Source organism: Herpailurus yagouaroundi, unplaced genomic scaffold, assembly GCF_014898765.1.
Source record: "Herpailurus yagouaroundi ecotype Mexico unplaced genomic scaffold, PumYag 184, whole genome shotgun sequence".
NCBI classification, from domain to species: Eukaryota; Metazoa; Chordata; class Mammalia; order Carnivora; family Felidae; genus Herpailurus; species Herpailurus yagouaroundi.
Genome location: NW_024412415.1, coordinates 7,898,558 through 7,920,727, shown reverse-complemented (window position 1 = coordinate 7,920,727; position 22,170 = coordinate 7,898,558). Strand labels below are relative to the sequence as shown.

Below are 22,170 nucleotides of genomic sequence, written 5' to 3'. Positions count from 1 at the left end.
GAAGCTTCTCAGTATGCAGTCACAAGAGATTTATATATGCTTAAATATTTTGGTTGGGAGTGGATGTGAATGGAGAGAGAAGATAAGCAGGCTGCAGAAATCTGATGAGCTTAGCTTGCCCACTCTACTCAATGACTGAAAAATATATGGACTTTGTTTTTTCACCTTCCTGTGCTTTTAATGAAAAAAGAAAAAAAAAGAAAGAAACTATTGTCAAAAGCTGATTGGTAGCTCTGTGGGGAATGTTTAGGAGCTATCAAAATTGAGGGATCCCACGAAATCCAATTAAATGAGAAAGGTAAGGTAATCGTGACAAGAAAACCTTGAGGTTGTTAGGAAAGCGTTGCCGCTTGGTCAGATTTGGAATTTGTACAGGCCTCCTTGTCTGGTGCCAGGGAGAGGGCTTAGCATTCGGCTCTGTCCCAGCTGCAGTCATTTGATTGTGTTGGTAAGGAGACCAACAAAAAGAAGAGCATTTCAATAATCTAAACAGGACCAAACAAAGAGGCTGAACAAAGGTGTGTGCCATAGCTTGGGGGGGGGGGGGGGGCGGGGGCGGTGGAGGGAGAGATGTGGCCTGGCAGCATTCCGAAGGTGGGAAAAGGCAAGCTGCAGTGCTGAGGAGTAAACATCCAGGGCCTGTGGCTTTGTAGCAAAAACAGAGTGGCTGATGATTTGTTATGGTGCTGTCAGCACATCCGCTCTTGTTCGGTTTATACAATAATTGTGCACTTGGCAAATAGTGGCGAGAACAGAGAAATCTCCATTCAGAACTCTTGGATTGCTCTCAACAGTCAGCCTCTGCAGTTCTGAGAGGAAAAAACCATGGATTCAAACCCAGAAACTAGGGGTAGACAGCATGTTTTTTTAATAGTTTCCTTTTTTACTTCTGTTGCTTAGTTGTCTATGTAATATGTCTATCCTTGGTCTCTCTCTTGTTGCATCCCAGAGCCACTTCCACATGTACTCTTAACTCTCCCAGCCTCTTAAGCCTCATTTCTTCCCCTCTTACTAGCAGTGATTGTTCGGGCATGTTTATGGACCAGTCTGCAAACAGGAAATTCTACTTCCTGAAATGTGATGGGAGTTGAATGATACTGAATGGATAAGATGAATATTTGGGAGTTAAGTGTTCTGTAAAGATCTCTGGCTAAAATACTCTTTTTTTTCTTTTTTTTTAATGGGAAGAGGAGAGAGAAAGCGCAAGTTAGTGAATAAAAGCAGTTTCTATTTCACAGAAACCCAGTCTTTATTAAATTACAGTTTAGGATAATGACATTTACCAACCAACCTATTTGAAATCATCAAGGAGAAGGAGTTTGGATTTAAACAAAGGGACAGAAGTGGATATGTTTATTTGCATTTCTCAATATTTAAGTGTCTCTGGGGATAGGCAAGAGTAGCCCTTGTTTCTGTACATTCTCATGCTTTTAGGGGGTGTAAACCATATAGCTGTAGAACTAGCAGAAACAGACATCTAGAGATAGGATGAACAAGGAGAAACAGGTCACTTACAGCATGTATGACGTGGGCCTCTTGGATGTCCATGTGTACCCGCTATCCCCTGAATAAGGACATGGAGCAGGGAAGCTTTTGAATGCCTTAGGAGCAGATGTCTGTCAATTGCAAGGGAACCTACACCTCCCTCTTTCAGGATACTGCTTCCCAGAGCACTACTGGATCATGATGTAACAGTGCTTTGGATTCTTCTCTAGAGTACTTTTCTGCTCTCATGGTGATAAGCATCCTGGTTGTAAGTTTGGCTGCATACAGCTTTGCAGTGAGTGATTTTGCTGCCTCAATTAAATACAGTTTCCCCCCTCCTCCCTCCCTTTTCTTCTCCCCAGGCAAGGAGAGCCTCATCACTGACAGTGGAAAGCTGTATGCCCTTGATGTCCTCCTGACTCGGCTCAAGTCTCAAGGACATAGGGTCCTTATCTACTCCCAGATGACCAGGATGATAGACCTGCTGGAGGTAGGAGAAGGAACCTTGGGGACCTAGGACACCTTGACATTTCACTTGCAGGAATCACATATCTATGACTCATGTCAGTCCTGCCTAATAGGAACCTAGAATTTGTCTTTGTGATTTTAGTGTCTATAAAGGGAGAAGAAGCAGCTCCTGGCAGATGTGAGAATATACAAAGGACTTTTACCTCCTTCCCTACACAAGTGAAATAGAACACCCCCTACTCCTTCCTTTATTGGGGAACAAATTTCCTAATGTTAAAGTAGATCAGAGCCTAGGAATTACTTAAAAAGTCCTCTGATGGGGAGCCTGGGTGGCTCAGTCAGTTAAGCCTCTGACTTCAGCTCAGGTCATGATCTTGCCTTTTCCGAGTTTGAGCCCCGCATTGGGCTCTGTGCTGACAGCTTGGAGCCTGGAGCCTGCTTTAGATTCCGTGTCTCCCTCTCTCTTTCTGCTCCTTCCTTGATGGTGTGCGCGCTCTGTCTCTCTCTTTCTTTCTGAAAAATGAATAAACATTAAAAAAAAAAAAAGTCCTCTGAAATTCTATATGGAAAACAAGATTTAGGATTAGTTTTCTAAGTAAAAAGCCAGAGAACAGCAATTCAATCTGAGTTAATGTAGTGGTCTCAACTTGGATACATACTTCATTCTCTTGGAGGAGCTTTAACAAATAGTGATGCCTTGTCCCATCCTCAGAGATTCTTATTTAATAAGTTTGGAATGAGGCCTAGGCATCAGGATATTTCAAAGCTTATGAGGTGATTCTGATATGCAACCAAAGTTGACAACTGTAGGGTTATGGTGAAAGATACAGCTTGTCTTACAGTATATGGCGGCTTCTGTTTCTTTAGGCTTCCAGGTTGACATTCTCTCTCTGCTTTTTGTCTCAGTGGAGACTAATTACTTAAGAGAGAGGAAGTCATGGAGATCAAACAGGAGAGTGAAAGTGAGGACAAATAATCACAAACTACCAGGATTAGTGTTTAGAGCCAGAAAGTTGGATAGCCACTGGCCAGGAGGCTAAAGCACCTGGATGTAAGTAGTGTATAAATTTTCTCATGTTTTTCCATGGGCTTTACATTGCTAAGGCTGCATATTCTAACCCTGCTACCCCAGGGAGTATTGGACCATGATAATCCCTATCTAGGAATAAGGGACTAGGGAACATATCAGCACAGATGGAATGAAAGGTAGCATAGGGAAGAAGTTTTAGGTTCTTTGGAAGCCAGACCTGGCTTGCTGAATTTTGTCGTACTATTTTTGTGGTCTTTTTAATAATCTGGCAACATCTTTTAACAAGAGACCTAACAAATGATATTCGAGGTAACTTGAATCACTAAGTCTGGCATTTAATACAGTGTTCATCCCCTTCATTGCTGTCAACCGGTTGAACTTTCTGGTTTGTCCTATGGAATAGGTCACCTATTTCTATATGATGGAAAAATGTTGGTGGGTGTAAGTCAGTATAACAGAAGTAATTAAGCAGTTGTTTGATGCAGATCTTAACTTATGTTAAGGGTCCTAACAGCAGTAATCCAAAATAAAAGGACTACCTATATCTTTAATGTTCTGTTCAAAATGATGCCAATAGCCAAAATAAGATGAGTAACTTTAGTTTTTTGGGGCTCTTTTAGATAAAGTGCACTTGCCTTCTCCTGAAGAGTCAGGGAAACATAGATGAGGTGTGGTGATACTGTACTGCCGTGAATTATAGAAAAAGTAATATGCTAAAGATTTTTTAGGGAAAATGATGATCTTTTTTCCCCAAGGTTATGCCAGTATGTTATAGAGTCCTAAAAGTTGCTTTTAGGAAAGTGCCAAGGGTAAGTGGGGTAAGCTACCAAAAAATAAGCTAGCTCTAGTAGATGAAGATGATTTAAATGTGGTACAGTCCTATATTGTAGTTCCTCATTCTGTATATTATACACTTATAGGTATTCATAAATATTACTAAAATAAGTGATTCAGAGTATGATAGTGAGTTTTGTTAAGGATGAGTGCTATAAACCACCCAATAGAGTCACTTCCTATCTCTCTGTAATGCAGCAGGGCTTTGGGAGTGGTTGGGGGGATGTGGGTATTGTGGGTAGGTTTTGCAAACATGGCAGCTTGAGAACCTCTTCTAAATGTAGTTGCATCTCTGTTTGGGGAATTCTGAATTAGGGAAAACCAAGTTCAAAGCCTGAACTTCATAACTGCTAACATTCCTTAGCTGTATGGGTAACATGCCTCTAGGATGATGAAGCCAGAAAATGTTGCGACTGTTTACATGTTTTACTGAAAAACTAAAATGAAACTCTTATCTGACTTCCTTAATACTATATTATCCTTTTTTCTGTTTGTTTTTATATTATTTTACTCCAGTGAACCACATTCTGTATTTCAGGAGGTTAATCTTCTAAATCTATTTTGTGGGCGTAGAACTAAAATGTCCACGATGTTTTATATATGTCTAACCATTTATTGAAATATAATCCTATTGTGAAAAATATATATGATTCTATTGTGGATCTTGGGACAATGCAGGATTAGGTCTATATTTCTTTACCTTTTCAAAGAGTATCATGGGTTTTTAAGTCATTGTCATAATAGAAGTTTCCACTGTAGGGGCGCCTGTGTGGTTCAGCTGGGTAAATGTCCAGCTTCAGCTCAGGTCATGGTCTCATGGATTGTGGGTTCCAGCCCCATGTCGGGCTCTGTGCTGATAGCTCACAGCCTAAAACCAGCTTCAGATTCTGTGTCTCCCTCTCTTCTCCACTCATGTTCTGTCTGTCTCTCAAAAATAAATAAACGTTTAAAAAAAACAAAAGGCTTTCACTGTAAACATTAGTTAGAACCACGTATCGGCTTTTTTTTTTAAGTTTATTTATTTATTTTGAGAGAATGCAAGTGGAGGAGGGATAAAGAGAGAGAATCTCAAGTGGGCTCCGCACCGTCACTGCAGAGCCCAATGCAGGCTCGAACGCATGAACCATGAGATCATTACCTGAGCTGAAGTCGGTTGCTTAAACTTAACCGAGTCATCCAGGTGCCCCATAGCCATGTATCAGCTTTAAAACGTGACCTGGCAGGGGCGCCTGGGTGGCTCAGTCGGTTAAGCGTCTGACTTCGGCTCAGGTCATGATCTCACAGTCCGTGAGTTCGAGCCCCGCGTCAGGCTCTGTGCTGACAGCTCAGAGCCTGGAGCCTGCTTCAGATTCTGTGTCTCCCTCTCTCTCTGACCCTCCCCCGTTCATGCTCTGTCTCTCTCTGTCTCAAAAATAAGTAAACATTAAAAAAAAAAAGTTTTAAAAAACGTGACCTGGCACATGAACGCTGAGAATCATATTATAGAAAGGCCCTTCCGATCTTCATAAATGCTTTTTCCCCTTGAGTACACTTGACCTTTTCTTTAAAAAAAAAAAAAAAGTACCTTGACCTTTGCCTTCCTTCTTCATTCTCAATGTGTTGTAGGTTTTGTTTGGTTAGTTTTAGATTAACTCCCCCCCCCCCCCCAGCATTTTCTTTTTACCATAGCATGTTACACCTTGTATATAAGAGGGAAAGAAAAGCTTTCAGTAGAGCAAGACATGGAAACTCACATTGGGGGCATTGAAGCTCTGTTTTGTAACTGTAGAGCACATCAGCATCTCTTTCATCCAACAGCCTCTTTGGGCTTTTTGTTCTGTGCCTTAGCCTTGGCTATCTTTTTTACTGTTTCTAGGACTCAGAAGAACCAAAAGACAGTAAAAATCCACATACTTCTGTATGACCAGATTTGTATTTTGTGAGAAATACTAGTTCTGGGCACTTAGTATTTGCTCAGTATTTTTTGAAGTGACTGATAGACTCTTTCTCTTGCTCAAAAATCTGACTTTAAGTTTCTTGTGAATATATCAGATCTTATTCCAAGGAGAATTCTATATTCACAAATGTTTTATTCTTTCCCATGGTATCCAAATACCATTTCTGGATAGGGGATAAAAAAGCAGGCTGCTAAATTTCCGGGGCCAGAAGTTTTTAGTGTGCCACAGGCAAAAGTCAAAGCTTTGGATAGGGGAGAGTATTTTAGATCACTAAATATTGTGCTATGGATTTATTTTATATTTACTGAATCACCTGTAAGGTCTTTGCTGGTGAGGGTACTGGGGGGAAACAGACATGGCCCCTTTGCAGTTAGGATGATGGCATCTACCTGTATGTCAAACAAAACTTTTCCTGCCACCACCATTTTTACCCTAGTTTGGAAACTCCCCGACCCCCACCACCATATTCTGATAGTTGCCAAAAGCTTTTAACTCACTACAGATGACTTACATCATCTTTGGGTTGTCTCATTTTGAGGTTCATTCCTGTTACATCAAGCAACTGAGTCTGTACTTTAAGGAAATAAGCTTCAGTATTTTCTATGCAATACAAAAGTATTTGGAACGGGTCAGCCAGCTGGTGCTGTATGTGGTGTGATTGTTAAGTATTGTAACCCAGACAAATCTTGAACTGCACCAATACATTAAAATAGTGCAATACAGTATTAAATCCAGATAATCTATAGCTAATGATGACATTTGAGATACTAGGTTGTGTAACTTTCCCAGTCAGCAAGTACCTCCTAGAGGAGGATTCATCCTTGATAGATGTTCTGTCATTTATGAGCTGGCTTCTCTTAGAAGTCCCAAATTACCTTTGGGAGCTGTGATTCTAAACATACTGGGAAGCTGGGTATTCTAAAGCTGCTCCATGGAATGAAAAGCAAATTGGGATCAAGCATTCTGATTACGTTTTAGGAATGATGGAAGGAAATGTGTCAGCTTACAACCACACTATGTTTATTCTGCTTCATTCATTCATTTCTTTTCCGTGCTGACTATGAGCAAGGCATCGTGCTAGGCAGATGTGAATGTAAGTTAAATGTGATCTTTGATTTCGAGGAGTGTATCTAGTGGAGGATATATACCACATACAACACACACACACAACTATCAAGTGTACCCTGATACCAGTGGCCAAAATGAAGCATAAGCAGAGCTGAAGATAGCAAAAGGGATACATTTATTTCTAACTGGGTCACTTGAAGAAGGGTTCACATAGATAGTGACATCCGAACTGAACTTAAATAGAATTTCAACCATCAGGGAGAAGGACATTCCAGACTAAGGAAGCCAGGTGTACAAAGGCACAGAGATGGGAAGGCACAAGACATTTGTGGGGACTAGCTCAGTGTGATTGGATCATATGGTATAGAAGAAAAGGGACTAACACAAGTATTATGAAAGCAGATTATGGTGGGCCTATGTGTCCCTTGTGATTAGTCTTGCTCCAAAAGACTCTTTGTATTAGCTAAGGGAAGGATGGCTGCCATATTTCACTCATTTTGCAATTTGCTTGGACAGTAGAGCGGTTGTAATAGACATTGAGATGAGCCTTACTTTTTGCTGGTGCTAGGCCCCAAAGATGGAAAGGGGCGTGTTCAGAAAAATAAAGTTAGGCCAGGTCTGCAGGTTTGTGAATCATACCAAGTCTTTCCCCCAAATTGTTTTGGGAAAGTGAAATTGGGTTTAAATGAACAGCAGAGGCAACTTTGAAATAGAAAAGACTCAGAATGGAAGATTCATGTTAGGGATATATAAACATTTGCCTTTAGTTTTTCAAATGCCCAGTTATCCTTTCTTTATGATGATAATGGATGGAGGTTATGGACAACATGTTTGAGAACCATATAGAGGCACCTGGGTGGCTCGGTTAAGCATCCGACTTTTTGTTTCAGCTCAGGTCATGATCACACGTTTCCTGGGATTAAGCCCTGCATCAGGCTCTCTGCTGAGAGGCTCTCCCTCAAAAAAAATAAAAACTTAAAAAAAAAAAAAAAAAGAACCTTACATGGCTTCTCCCTCACACACCACCACTACTTTTTTCCCCCCTACTGTTCCATGTGACAAGCAGTACAGGGGTTAAGCCAGAGGCTCTGGCACCAATTAACTTGAGTTCCATTACCCACTGCCTGTGTAACTTTAGAGACTTAACATCTGTAAAATGGGAGGGACGATAATAACACCTACCTTAAAGGCTACTGTAGTGAGGATTAGATACGCAAAACCAGGTAAAATGTATAGCATAGTGATTGTCACTTAGTAAACGTTCGTTAAGTGCTAGCCATCATCATTACCACTACTGCTTCAGGATGAACCTAGTCCCTTTGTGATACATCTTTGGGTGTGTGAAAGTTTGCTTTTATTTAGTATACTTTAAAGGAGAGGTACTTGCTGAAGCTATTTGGATTTATGCCGATACCTCCGCAGCTACTGTTTTATTTTCTTATTTAAAAAAATTTTTTTTAATGTTTATTTATTTTTGACAGAGAGAGACAGAGCATGAGGGGGGGAGGGGCAGAGAGAAAGGGAGATCCGAATCTGAAGCAGGCTCCAGGCTCTAAGCTGTCAGCACAGAGCCCGACGCGGGGCTCAAACTCATGGACCATGAGATCATGACCTGAGCCGAAGTTGGACGCTCAACCAACTGAGCCACCCAGGTGCCCCTGTAGCCACTGTTTTAAATGTGGCTTTATAGATATGATCCAGAACTGACCTGTCTTCTCGATGTGTATTCTAAGAGTGGTTTTCAAATTGGTGGGGTCGGGTAGAGGACAGAATTCCTAGGTAGAGATGAAGCAGGTGGGCCCTAGACTCCCCCTTCTTCATCAACCAGAATAATAATGCATTTTATCTATTTTATATTAGGAGGTTTTCATACAAGATTTTGCTTGGAAAAAACAGTTCCTGGGTTTTTAAGATAGTATAGGATATGATCCACAACAGTGTTTCTCAAACTTAAATGTAATTACAAATAACATATTTAAAAATTTTTTTTAATGTTTATTTTTGAGAGAGAGAGACAGAGAGTGTGAGCAGGGGAAGGGCAGAGAGAGGGAGACACAGAATCCAAAGCAGGCTCCAGGCTCTGAGCTGTCAGCACAGAGCCTAATGTGGGACTCAAACTCCCAAACCACAAGATCATGGCTTAGGCCAAGGGCGGACGCTTAACCACCTGAGTCACCCAGGCTCCCCAGGTAATACATGTTAAAATAGAAATTCTGATTCATTAGTTATAGGATGGATCTCTCAATTATGCACTTTTTTAAAAGTTTATTTATTTTTGAGAGAGGTGGGGGAGACGGAGGGAGAGAGAATCCTAACCAGGCTCTGCGCAGTCAGCACAGAACTGGATGCAGGACTCAAACTCACAAACCATGAGATCATGACCTGAGCTGAAATTAAGAGGTTGGGTGCTTAACTGACTGAACCACCCAGGCGCCCCCCTCAATTCTGCATTTTTTGTTTGTTTTTTAATGTTTATGTATTTATGGGGGGGGCGAGGTACAGAGAGATAAGAAAGAGAGAATCCCAAGCAGGCTGTGCATTCTTTGCACAGAGCCAGACACAGGACTTGATCCCACAAACTGCAAGATCATGACCTGATCAGAAGAGTGGACACTTAACTGACTGAGCCACCCAGGCACTCCCCTCAATTCTGCATTTTTAACAAACTGCTGGTGTTTCCAAGTGCTGCTTCTCTGAGGACCATGCTGCAATAGCAAGATTCTAAGGGACCATGTTCTGCCTTCTTTTTGTAGTGGTGGTTCTCAGCTGCAGATATAGGTTATCTATTGCACTCATCTTTGGAGCTTTAAAACAAACAAACAAACAAACAAAAAAACCACTCCGGGCCCTAGCCCAGACCTACAGAGTCTGAATTTCTGGGGTGGTTCCAGACACATGTATTTTTAATCCTGGTTGAGAATCACTGCTCAAATACCAAAAGTACATCTTGTCCATAACCCCTTTGGCTTCTTCAATAGTTTTTAAAAATAGTATCTGCTAGGGGCGCCTGGGTGGCGCAGTCGGTTAAGCGTCCGACTTCAGCCAGGTCACGATCTCGCGGTCCGTCGGTTCGAGCCCCGCGTCGGGCTCTGGGCTGATGGCTCAGAGCCTGGAGCCTGTTTCTGATTCTGTGTCTCCCTCTCTCTCTGCCCCTCCCCCGTTCATGCTCTGTCTCTCTCTGTCCCAAAAATAAATAAACGTTGAAAAAAAAATTAAAAAAAAAATAGTATCTGCTAGAATTGTATAGCTCTCGAGACTTCCTAAATGTTAAAAGCCATATTTTTTATTTTATTAGTTTAAGCAGTATTAGAATTTACTTTGGTTGGTAGTTAGTGATCCACAAGAATCCACTTGAGAGTACTAATGTTCGTATTTGTTTATAAAGGAGGATACTAAATTATGAGACCTCTGGAAGAGAAAGAAGGTCTATATTTGGTTTCCCTTCTGTCTTTGCTTCTTTTAGTGGAACAAAAAGAATTGCTTTACAAGGCTCTAGGAAATCTAATCATTCTGGTGGATCATTTTCTAAGTCTTTCCTAAATACCAAAAGGGACTTGAGTGAGAGATAACCTTGGTGTATACAGGGTACCATGTATAAGGAAGGACTGGATAATGGTTGGTCTTTCTGTCCTGTAGCCCTCTTTAATGCACAGGAGTGCTAAGCATGACATAGTTCCTACAAACCACAACAGTCATCCAACAAGTGGAAATCAGCCAGCAGTGGCCCTCAGACATGGGCATAAAGTACAAAGAGTTGGGGCATGACTGGGAATGTTTAAAATGAATCTTAGAAAACATTGTGATGGGAGTACGTAGGTGGCTCAGTTGATTGAGCATCTGACTCTTGATTTTGGCTTCGGTCATGATCCCAGGGTCATGGGATCAAGCCCCATGTCAGGCTCTACTTGGAGCCTGCTTGAGATTCTCTTTCTCACTCTCCCTCTGCCCCTCTCCCCTGCTCGCATGCTGTCTGTCTGTCTCTCTCTTTTAAAAAAGAAAAAGAAGAAAACATTTTGATGTAGAGATTGTTAATTGGAAATAGATATATAGCGTGCATATATATTTTTTGGACGTAGATTTTTTTTTTCAAGTAGGCTCATGCTCAGCACAGAGCCCAGTGTGGCACTTAAACTCACAACTGTGAGATAAAGACTCGAGCTGAGATCAAGAGTCGGTTGCTCAACTAACTGAGCCACTGTGGTGCCCTTGGAGATAGATTTTTTTTTAAATAAATTTTCAAAAGTGCTGGAGTTACTTATCAAACCATTTATTGTTAGAATTTGTATTTTGATTTAACAAAATAGAATTCAATTTTATACTAAATCATTAGATGTTGTTAAGATCATAGAAAAACTAACTAAGAATAGAAGTGGGCACAGGTCTTGAAATTAGTGTTTGGAAGAAATGAGGCATTTCTTTCCAGATTATGGATCTTTTCTAAACCACCTAGAATTTTAGACATCTAAAATGGCTTTGGTATAGCCAGAATTTTTGAATGAAGAAAATACTGAATTGCTTTTTTATCTCCGCCTTTATCTTTTAGCTGTTTTTCTGTGGTATAAGGATGTAGACATTCCTGTATTCTTCATTGAACTGCTTTTTCCATGTCCATTTACTTGTTTTGAAGCTGCTTACTGAAATCAGATCTAAACTCATCTAAGCCTTCTGAAATCCCACTGCTCCCCTGGGTGGGAGAGCAAAGGCTTAAAGCAGTAAATGGAAAAGATTCACTTTTTTTGCCTCAGTAACAAGCTCTGTAGTCAGTGTTGGTTTGAATATGGTCTAGGATTAATATCTCTGGTGTTGGGGCGCCTGGGTGGCGCAGTCGGTTAAGCGTCTGACTTCAGCCAGGTCACGATCTCGCGGTCCGTGAGTTCGAGCCCCGCGTCAGGCTCTGGGCTGATGGCTCAGAGCGTGGAGCCTGTTTCCAATTCTGTGTCTCCCTCTCTCTCTCTGCCCCTCCCCCGTTCATGCTCTGTCTCTCTCTGTCCCAAAAATAAATAAATGTTGAAAAAAAAAATTTTAATATCTCTGGTGTTGTGTTGACCTTGATACATAACTGATGTCAACAGCAAGATCTATAAGAATATTTCATTCATCAGTGCTCTCACTAAGGTTAGAAGTTCTGGTTCAGAAGGCAAGATTGCCTGTGCAGAAAGCCTACCTTGTGGTTAAAGTCCAACCTGTGGGATATATGTGTGTATAATCTAGTTATTTGGTTGTTCTGGATGGCAGCATCCCCTGACTGTATTAGCTGCCAAGGTATAGTGAGCCTCTAAAGACTATCATCGTGCTCTCATTTTTTCATTTTTTCCTGAATCCCTCCTTATCTAAAACACCCACTACTCTTCTGCCATTAATCCAGTTCCAACAGGGCCGTACCACTAAATATGAACTTGAAGCTCTTCTTTGACTGAATGTGTTCTATCCCTCTTTGATTATCAAAGCCCTTGAAGAATCACTTGAGACAAAGAAATAGTAAAAATATATGCAAAGCACAATGAAGATGTGTGCCTCAGTGAGCTTGTCTACTTTGTTGACCAGCCTCACCTCATAGGTACCATAGCCAGAGTCCTCTGCTAAGCCAATACGAAAAAGCCAAGGTTTTTTGTATTCACTTGCTCTAAGAGTAGACCTACCACATTCACTACATGAACTGCACCCAACTGTAGCAACCTTGTGTGCTGCAATACCCAGCCAGGTATGATATGAGTTACCTATGAGAATATTGAAATAAAAGAACATTTAACCATAGGAAAGTAATTAATACAGACATCTTCCAAATGTAGAAATAACTAGTCTTTTTCAGTAGGGAAAGTTACTTTAGAACTGATCATTGTTTCATGGTATTTCTTACAAATAAGCAGCTGTGTTGAGTTTTTGATAATGGTTCCTCTACAGATGGACTTTCTGAAGTGTAATCCATATTATTAGGGGTGAAGAAAGAGGAAATCAGTGCTCATTTGGCCATCATCTGTAAGAAGAATTGCAGCTTCTAAGAATGGCAATATGTTCTCTCCATTGCATCTCTTGAAGTTTCTTCTCTATTCTTAAAAGTTGTAATTCCTTTTCTAGATGATGTTAAGAACATTCTCTGCCATGGAAGGTTACCTTGTCTTCTGTTCACTCTGATGCTTAGGCCTCCCTTAACAATGATGCATGCTCTGCTGGGAGAAGGAAACTTAGACTGTAAATTCAAGGATATTGGTCAGCAAGGATATGTTAGGGAGAAAAGCACTAGGGTGAGTGTTACTTATGGAAAGAAAACTGGATATTCTATAGCTGTGAGAAACATCTGGCTGCTGACTGAAAGGCCATTTTTGTTTGGAAATTTCATTTTGTTTTGTTTTCATGAAACCTACTGAAATCTGCAGGAACAAGATTAGTTTCCAAGTTGAAACTGAGGGTGGCTGTACTCTTCATGTTACCCTCAATTTTCACATATTGGCAATAAATTCATTTACAAATTAAATTCTTGTACTTTTAAGATTAGTCTCTCATTTTGGATATGATGACTTGCCCCCAGTATGGATGAGGTGGTAGGTAGGTAGATGTTGTGGGAATTAGAATACAGTAATTTGCCTCAGACTTACATGTTTTCACTCTGATTGGCAGGAATACATGGTTTACAAGAAGCATACCTACATGAGGCTTGATGGTTCCTCCAAGATCTCAGAGAGGCGGGACATGGTTGCTGATTTTCAGAACAGGTAATGTTAAGGGGAATTACAGAAATTCGCGTTTGATTTACCTCTAATGCTTAAGATGATGAGTTTAAAAGAAATGTCAGCATATCTCAGGTTGTTAAGCAGTTGTGTTCTGCCATTTTAAGAGGTAGCTTAATCTGTTTATAGTGGTTCAGATCTATATGTGCGGGAGAGAGAAAAATGAATACTCGATAATTCCTTTATTCAAAATATACCTTCTTACCAAATCAGCACCCTTTTCTTTGGTCAATAAAAGAAATGATTTCTGAGTGTAAACCAAGATCCTCCTTTATGTGGAAAATGTATGTGTAGAAAGAAGTCCACAAGGCTATATTCTAAATGTTAACAATGGCTATCAATGGATATTGACTTATAGTTGATTATTACTTTGTTTTGCTTACCTCTTTTGTGTAAATTTAAAGAAAAATACCTTCCTTTTTCCTGCTTTCCCTCTAGCATTGTAGTAATACATAATACAGTGCAGTATGACAAATTGCAGTGATGTGCAATCTATTCAGCTGGCAGCTCTCAGTTACAGTACTTCTCCCACCTGATAATGAGCCTATGAAATTTCAAGTACTGCCTGCTGGATGCTGATGGCTTACAGAGCCATAATTATCCTAAGTGCAGGTTCTCATGTAATAAGCAGAGTCTGGTTACTGCTCCCTAAAAGCGAAGCTCCACTAGCTACTCATAGGGCTGCTAAACTCCACCCTTATATTTTCTTCCCTAGACCTGGATAACTAAAGAATAGAGTAGATCTTAATGTGCTGCTGTAAATCACAACAGTTGTGCATTTCTGGGCTTTAATTGTTGTAGTCTATTAATACTTAACTTTTGAATTCTTGGGGAAAAAATTAGGCACATAGCCATTTGTATTTAGGTTACTATTCTTAATTTCTTTCATTTCACTTTTAAAGCATGGTTTACTGGGGCACCTGGGTGGCTCAGTTGGTTGAGCTGCCGACTTCAGCTCAGGTCATGATCTCGCGGCCCCGTGAGTTCGAGCCCCGCGTCAGGCTCTGTGCTGACAGCTCAGAGCCTAGAGCCTGTTTCAGATTCTGTGTCTCCCTCTCTCTGACCCTCCCCCGTTCATGCTCTGTCTCTCTCTGTCCCAAAAATAAATAAATGTTAAAAAAAAAAAATTAAAAAAAAAAAATAAAGCATGGTTTACTTCAAATGTAAAACAATTTTGGGGTGTCTGGGTGGCTCAGTCAGTTGGGAGTCTGACTTCGGCTCGCGTCATGATCTCACAGTTCGTGGGTTCGAGCCCTACATTGGGCTCTGTGCTGACAGCTCAGAGCCTGGAGCCTGCTTTGGTTTCTGTGTCTCCCTCTCTCTCTGCCCCTCCCCTGCTCATGCTCTGTCTCTCTCTCTTAAAAATAAAATAAACATTAAAAAAAGAAATTTTTTAAAAATAAAAAAAAAAAAAAGGGGGGGCGCCTGGGTGGCGCAGTCAGTTGAGCGTCCGACTTCAGCCAGGTCACGATCTCGCGGTCCGTGAGTTCGAGCCCCGCGTCAGGCTCTGGGCTGATGGCTCAGAGCCTGGAGCCTGTTTCCGATTCTGTGTCTCCCTCTCTCTCTGCCCCTCGCCCGTTCATGCTCTGTCTCTCTCTGTCCCAAAAATAAAAATTAAAAAAAAAAAAAAAAAATTTTTTTTTTTAATGTAAAACAACTTAGCATAAAACAAATTCATAGTTCAGCATAGAGTGCCCTGTGATTGAAAATTTTGCTCCTTTATAATGAAGCACAGGTGAGATAAACCCTGTTTTGGTTTACAGTCTGTACTCAAGCCAGTAACTCCTAAATTGAAATTATACATGTGAATTAAAGTGGCTGTTTGGCCGACAGTGGAGGGGAAGATCTGCTTTGGACCTATTTGAGTTTGTTACCTTGGAGCAACTGTGTGTGGCTGGCCTAACCTAGCTTCTTACCTAGCAGAAGCTATGGGCAGATTTTTAAATTGATTATTTGAGACATGTATATCCATAGTACAGCTGACTCTCAAATAACATGGGTTTTAACTCCATAGGTCCACTTATACATGGATTTTTTTGATAAATATGAAACACTACTGTGAATGTATTTTCTCTGCCTTATGATTTTCTTAATAACATTTTCTTTTCTCTAGCTTACTTTATTAAGTAAGATTACAATGTGTAATACACATAACATACAAAATGTGTATTAATCAACTGCTTATATTATCGGTAAGCTTCCAGTCCACAGTAGGCAATTCGTAGTTAATTTTGGGGGGAGTCAAAAGTTATACCCAGATTTTTTACTGTGCCAGGAGGTTGGTGCCCCTAAACCCCCTGCATTGTTCAAGGGTCAACCGTAGTGCCTCTCAACCCCATCATATTGTTAATCGTCCTGGCCTAGAAAAAATTTTTTGCCAGCTAATCTTCATCTTTTCTTGATTCTGAAATCAAATGAAACATATTTTACTTTGTTCTTGCCTACTCCAACGTAAAAGCTTCAACTCTTAGATATATCCCTCTAGTCTTTAATATGTATGTGGTTATATTCACATGTTTGGTAACCATATTATAGATATGATTGTGTTCCCCTTAACATTATATCATAAACATCTTTATGTATCATTTAAAAAATCTTTGTAATAAATTTCAGTGACTAATATTTCATTACACTGGATATTTATACTGTATTTCTGTTGTTAAAATGTTGAGTGAGTATCTTTGTTTACAAAACTTTGTCATCATTTTAGTTTTCTTAATACAAATTCAAACAAGGGAAATTACTGACCATAAGGGGATATGAACATTTAAGACTATGCTGATTGTTATATTGCCTTGTACAGAGTTCTGATTTAGAGTCCGACCAGAGCTGTAGTATGTTAACATGTAATGATTTGGTCTTCTGAGTTGTAGAGGTACAGCTCTTCTAGCGGACCCAGTGGACGTGGGATCCCAGACACCGTATATTTTATAGTGACCTTGTAGTGAAAAAAATCAGTAGATGTATCTAATTTATTACTTCTAAAATCTTTTATTGAACTTGTGGACAGTTGTTTTAGCACTCGCAGTATCGTGTGATAGTTTTGGAAACCTTAGCTCTAAAAGAAGGGTATTTTCACCATTAACTACTAGATGTGCTTAATAAATACATGACTTTCTTTGGGGAACGTTCCTTGAATTTCCAGACCCTACAACTGTGAGCCAGTAGGAAGCAGTGAGTTTTATTTAGGTTCAACATTTGAGTAACCATCATTTTTAACACCTGCGTCTAATATTAGGCAAAATGAAACAAACAGACGAATGTGTCTTTCCCTGCCTACATTATGAGCTAGACAGATGACAGCGTTGGGATTGCAGCTAGAATATAATCTCCTGCTTCTTGTATATGGAGTCCGAACTGTGCCAATGCTATCAGAAGCTTATCAGACAGACCCCTTCAAATGGGAAAAAATTCTCAACTTGTAAATTTGAGTGGCTGAGGTAGCCCAATATAGAGAAAAAGACAGGTGTTTTTGAAAATGAAGAAGTCTGCCTTGCCAAATATTTTCATTATTATTAATGAAAAGACATCAAAAGAAAAAAAAAAAAAAAGTAGTTTCAGCTAGAGAGCCCTGTGGCTCAAAGGTCAGCCAGAGTAAACAAGAACTCCTATAAAAAGCCATTTACATTCCCTTCATACAAGATTTATTTATGAGGGATCCTTCCAGGAAAGAGTCTGACTGAGACTAAAGACTGTTTGGCCAGGATGTCCTGACTGGGCAACATTCAGAACATGTGATCAGTGCATGATCCTAGAAGCCATTCACAAGGTCTTTGCTCTGGAGTGCCTTGGCCTTTGCTTCCCTTCCTCCTACCCCATGACATTTACCAAATAGACCCCCCCATTATGTGATCACTTGGGGTGACCCTTTGGAAAATATGAGAAAAAGTGAGTGTAGCATCAAGTTTTCTTGGTGAGAGTGTTGTAGACTTCCAGTGTTGTCTTTCATTCTGGTTCTTTTTTCATTCAGCAAGTCTTCACTGCAGTCAGTCAGACTACATACCCAGCACTGTTTGGGTATTCTGGTGCAGAGCAGCCTCAGTGGGTCATTAAATGAGAATAAGAGTGAGACCTGAGCATATCTTTGCTACATGATTTCATAGGGTCCTTCACAGACCACCCAAAAGCCTGGTCTCAAAGGCATGTTCCAACAACACAAACCCTGAGTTGAAATTCTTTTTCAGCCCCCTAGAGGGCACCCAAACCATCATGATGCTTCAGGGATTCTGTTTTCTTCTGTTTAGTCAGAGTCCCCAAAACGTTAATTCACATTATCAATACTAGATTTGTTAAGTTGAAAAGAACTTCTCAGCAGTTTGATTTAGGTGTTTTTGTTTATAAATGATCCAATACTGTTATCCAGAATGAACAATAATTTAACAACCCAAGGTTTCCATAATCCTTATTTTTCCATTACTGTGTGATAAAATGATATTGAATACAGCCAAAAAGTTACCATCTGCCTTATCATTAAAAGGCATCTTCTGTTTTCTTTTTTTGAGGTGTCTTTTCCATATATAGTTAATATCCCAAAAAAAAAGTGTCTTCTAGCATTATATTTCTAAGTTTTGCTGCTGACTTATTTTTACCTACATTTCCTTCACTGTTTTTCTATACATGGTCCTTGTTTATAAATCATTACCATATCTGGGGAATTATCTCTCTGGCTGTCCAGACTATGGAAATGACCCGTCTTTCTGTCTCTACCCTTTCTTTTTTCTTTTTTCTTTTTTCTTTTCTTTTCTTTTTTTTTTTTTAATGTTTGTTTATTTTTGAGAGAGAGAGCAAGCAGGGGAGGGACAGAGAGAGGAGAGAGAGAATCCCAAGCAGGCTCCTTGCTGTCAACACAGAGCCCAACATGGTGCTTGAGCTCATGAGCTGTGAGATCATGACCCCCCTGAGCCAAAATCAAAAGTCAGGACGCTTAACTGACTAAGCCACCCAAGTACCCCTTTGCCTCTGCCCTTCCTTATATTACAGTTCCCAATTGCTTTCTACCTCCCTCCCTGTCTCATCCCTCTTCCCCTGCTTGCTCCCCTTGCTCAGGGTCTGGACTTCTTTAGGAATAACCAAAAGAGTTCTAGCTGTTGGGTGCTTCTATCAGCTCTCACAAGGGTGTTGGAGAGAACCTTCTGACCCCTGCTTCTGTATCCACCAAAGCAGGAGAGAGAAGTATGTGGAAGAGCAGTCCTCTCAGGGCCAGAGGTGGGAAGGACTTTTCTGTAGAGATTAGTACAGCCCTGGAAAGCTCTATCAGTTTTTATTTGCAGCTTCATGGTTATTTTCCTGTGGGCTGTAAGGTGTCAAGCTTCCATTTGTATCATCTCATATCTGTAAGAAAATATGTTTGCAAACTAGCATGTGCCTTTTAAGTTTTTGATTTGCCCTATATGTGTTAACTATAAAAGAGAACTTCTGGAGCACCTAGGTGCCTCAGTTGGTTAAGCATCCGACTTCAGCTCAGGTCATGATCTTGCAGGTTGTGGGTTCAGACTCCGTCTTGGGCTCTGTGCTGACAGCTCGGAGCCTAGAGCCTGCTTCAGATTCTGTGTCTCCCTCTGTCTCTGCCCCTCCCCCACGCTCACTTGCTCGCTCTCTCTCTTTCTCTCTCTCTCTCTCTCTGTTTCTCAAAAAATAACATTAAAAAAAATTTTAAAGAGGACTTTTGTAAATTAAATAAATAAAATTATGAAATAATTAACTTGATAACATAATTCAAGGATAAACTAGTAGAACATTAGTGAGAGTATAGAACTTTTGGAATCCTGCCTTATAACAGGCCTGCAGACATACTTTATTATTATGCCTGCCTCTAGGAACCTTGTATTTACCTAAATACAAATAGTGGACAGATTTCTACTAGGACCAGCACAGCTTAGTGATTAACAAGGAGGCTTATTTCAAAATAGTTCCTTCATTGATACTCATGTTTACTGTTGATATGTCATCACTTAGTCACTTCACCTATATTCAGAGCATCCTCATTTTATAGTCCAGGAAACAGACCTTCAGCAGTTAAATGACTTTACCAAGAAAGAAGAGCCCTTGAGAACATCCTGGTATCACTGTTTGCTTTTTTTTTTTTTTTTTTTTGAACCAACAGAATAAAAATTCATTTTATGTTGGAATTTAGTACCTCTATGCCATATCTGAAATTTGAGTCATCTGCTCTTCAGACTGAGCCAGCCAGGCACCCCTATATTACAATATTTTTAATCTGTTCTGTTCCTTTATTTCTTTAATGCGGTCCGATCCACCAAACTGATTTCATGACCACTAATAGGTGTGACCTGCGATTTGAATAACACTTGGTATAAATGAGTTTCTAGTTGCACTCTTCATTTTAGTCATGAAGAAAAGGGATTAGCAGCTTGATTTGAAGGACTGGAAAGTTCGCTTACCAGTATAATGCCGTCCTTTTCCCTCAGAAATTTTCTAGAAAATAACTTCGTATGGCAGGAACATGAAAATGCAAGATAATCTTAAAATATATGCAAGAATTGGGTTCAAACTGAGCCCCTAATTGTATGTGCCTACAGAGATAAATCTTGTAGTCCAAGCCTGCTCACTGTGATCTGGCACAGGCCTTGGTCCTAGAAGGTATTCAGTAAATATTTGTTGCGTGAGTGACAGTGGCACCTATTGGTTTATTTGTAATTCTGGGTTTCTTTAAAAGGATGAAGGAGGGGCACCTGGGTGGCTCAGTCAGTTAAGTGTCCGGCTTCAGCTCAGGTCATGATCTCATGGTCCGTGGGTTCGAGCCCTGCGTCGGACTCTGTGCTGACAGCTCAGAGCCTGGAGCCTGCTTCGGATTCTGTGCCTCCCTCTCTCTCTGACCCTCCCCCATTCATGCTCTGTCTCTCTCTGTCTCAAAAATAAACACTTTGAAAAATAAAATAGAAAGATGAAGGATGTAAAGAAAAACTGAGGCAACTACATCTGATGATTTCTGTGTAAGGGCTATGTTGCCATTCATTAAAAAGTGCTTTAATTCTAGCCTGTCTTCATAGATTGATCATAAATTCAGCTTAATACAGAGAAGGCATGACCTGGGTCTTAGTCCTGACCTCAGGTCATTTTTCTGGGACTGACTTTATTCATCTGAAAGTGAGTGCTTTGGGAATTATAATCATTAGTTCCCAAATTACTGGAAGTCATGATTCTCTGGGGAAGCACCAGGGAATGTTGATTTATTTGTCCCCTCTGTATGAACTAGGAATGGTTTGACTTGTTTAAAACACGACTATTACATGACTACTTCCATGATAACTTGTATGTCTGTTATATTTGTTACATCTTTATAAGTATATTGCGTATCATTATTAGTGGGCAGCAGAAGTATATCTGCAGATTGGAAGATGACAACCTCAGTTTGATTTTTATGTTAGAGCACCTTGATACAATGTGTCAAAAAATGTGGGTCAGGCATCAGGCGTAGGTAACCCTTTCTAGCCCTAGATACTGGTCTGTATTCAGAAATCCCTGTCTTTTGTCACATGCCATTTTTCTTTTTCAGTTTTCCCTTTTAACCTGTCTTCTTCCCTTTTCTGCAGGAATGACATCTTTGTGTTCCTGCTGAGCACTCGAGCTGGAGGACTGGGTATCAATCTCACTGCTGCAGATACAGTAAGTAACGAGAGCACAATATATCAGACAGCAGGTCGTCTACTATAAATATGTTGTTCAGTTGGTGTTATTCTTTGCTTTGTGTCACACTTTCTCTTTGCCTCATTATGTTAAAAGACAGTTGCATTTTGCCTAGAACTAGGACATTTTAGCTTTCCTTCTGGACTTTTCTGTCCATTCTCTTAAATTTCTTATACATTCATTCAACAGATATTTAGTGAATGCCAACTATGTGTCCAATACTGTCCTAAACACTTAGAGTATATTAGTGAATAAACAGAGTAAAAAAAAAAAAAATCTGTCAATCCAACCAAATTGTTTTAGAAACTATAGCAGCAAATCAGAAATGATTGTTTTGTTACTCTTATGCATTGATTCCACCATGGGAAAAACTCATACTTTTGTATCCCAAACTTTAAAAGAGGGTTGGAAAGCAATGAAATTGGTAATTTAAAAAATAAAGACATTCTATCAAATTATCTATCCTTTCATATCCAGTCTCTTTGGAAGAATACTTCAGTGACTGAAAAGGAAAAAAGCATTGGGGCGCCTGGGTAGCTCAGTTGGTTGAGCATCCGACTTTGGCTCAGGTCATGATCTCACCGTTTTGAGTTTGAGCCCTGCGTCAGGCTGTGTGCTGACAGCTCAGAGCCTGGAGCCTGCTTCAAATTCTGTGTCTCCCTCTCTCTCTGCTCCTCCCCCAATTTGTGCTCTGACTCTCTCTCAAAAATAGATAAAATGTAAATAAATAAATAAAAAGGAAAAGAGCATTCATTTTGAGTCTCAGAATTATTCCCAGGATTCAAATATATATATATATCTACATATATTTTTTAAAATTTTCACTTATTTATTTTTTGAGAATGAGAGAAAGAGACTACAAATATGGGGGAAGGCCAGAGAGAGAGGAGAGAGAATCCCAAGCAGACTCTCTTCTATCAACGCAGAGCCTGACATGGGGCTTGATCTTACAAACTATGAGATCGTGACCTAAGCC

At 40.1% G+C, this 22,170-nt stretch overlaps 1 protein-coding gene across 5 annotated transcripts in view; it reads left to right on the top strand.

Moving 5' to 3' along the window:
* Nucleotides 1–22,170, top strand: part of INO80 (INO80 complex ATPase subunit) — a 146,218-nt gene that overhangs the window by 99,178 nt on the left and 24,870 nt on the right. For all 5 annotated transcript variants that reach the window (XR_005795778.1, XR_005795777.1, XM_040492327.1 and 2 more), the window contains exons 27-29: nucleotides 1,848–1,975; nucleotides 13,438–13,532; nucleotides 21,101–21,173. Coding sequence is in view for 3 of the 5 variants with exons in the window: in XM_040492327.1 (XP_040348261.1) it covers nucleotides 1,848–1,975; nucleotides 13,438–13,532; nucleotides 21,101–21,173 (296 nt within the window). In the remaining 2 variants the exon portion in view is untranslated. The remainder of the gene's footprint in view (nucleotides 1–1,847; nucleotides 1,976–13,437; nucleotides 13,533–21,100; nucleotides 21,174–22,170) is intronic.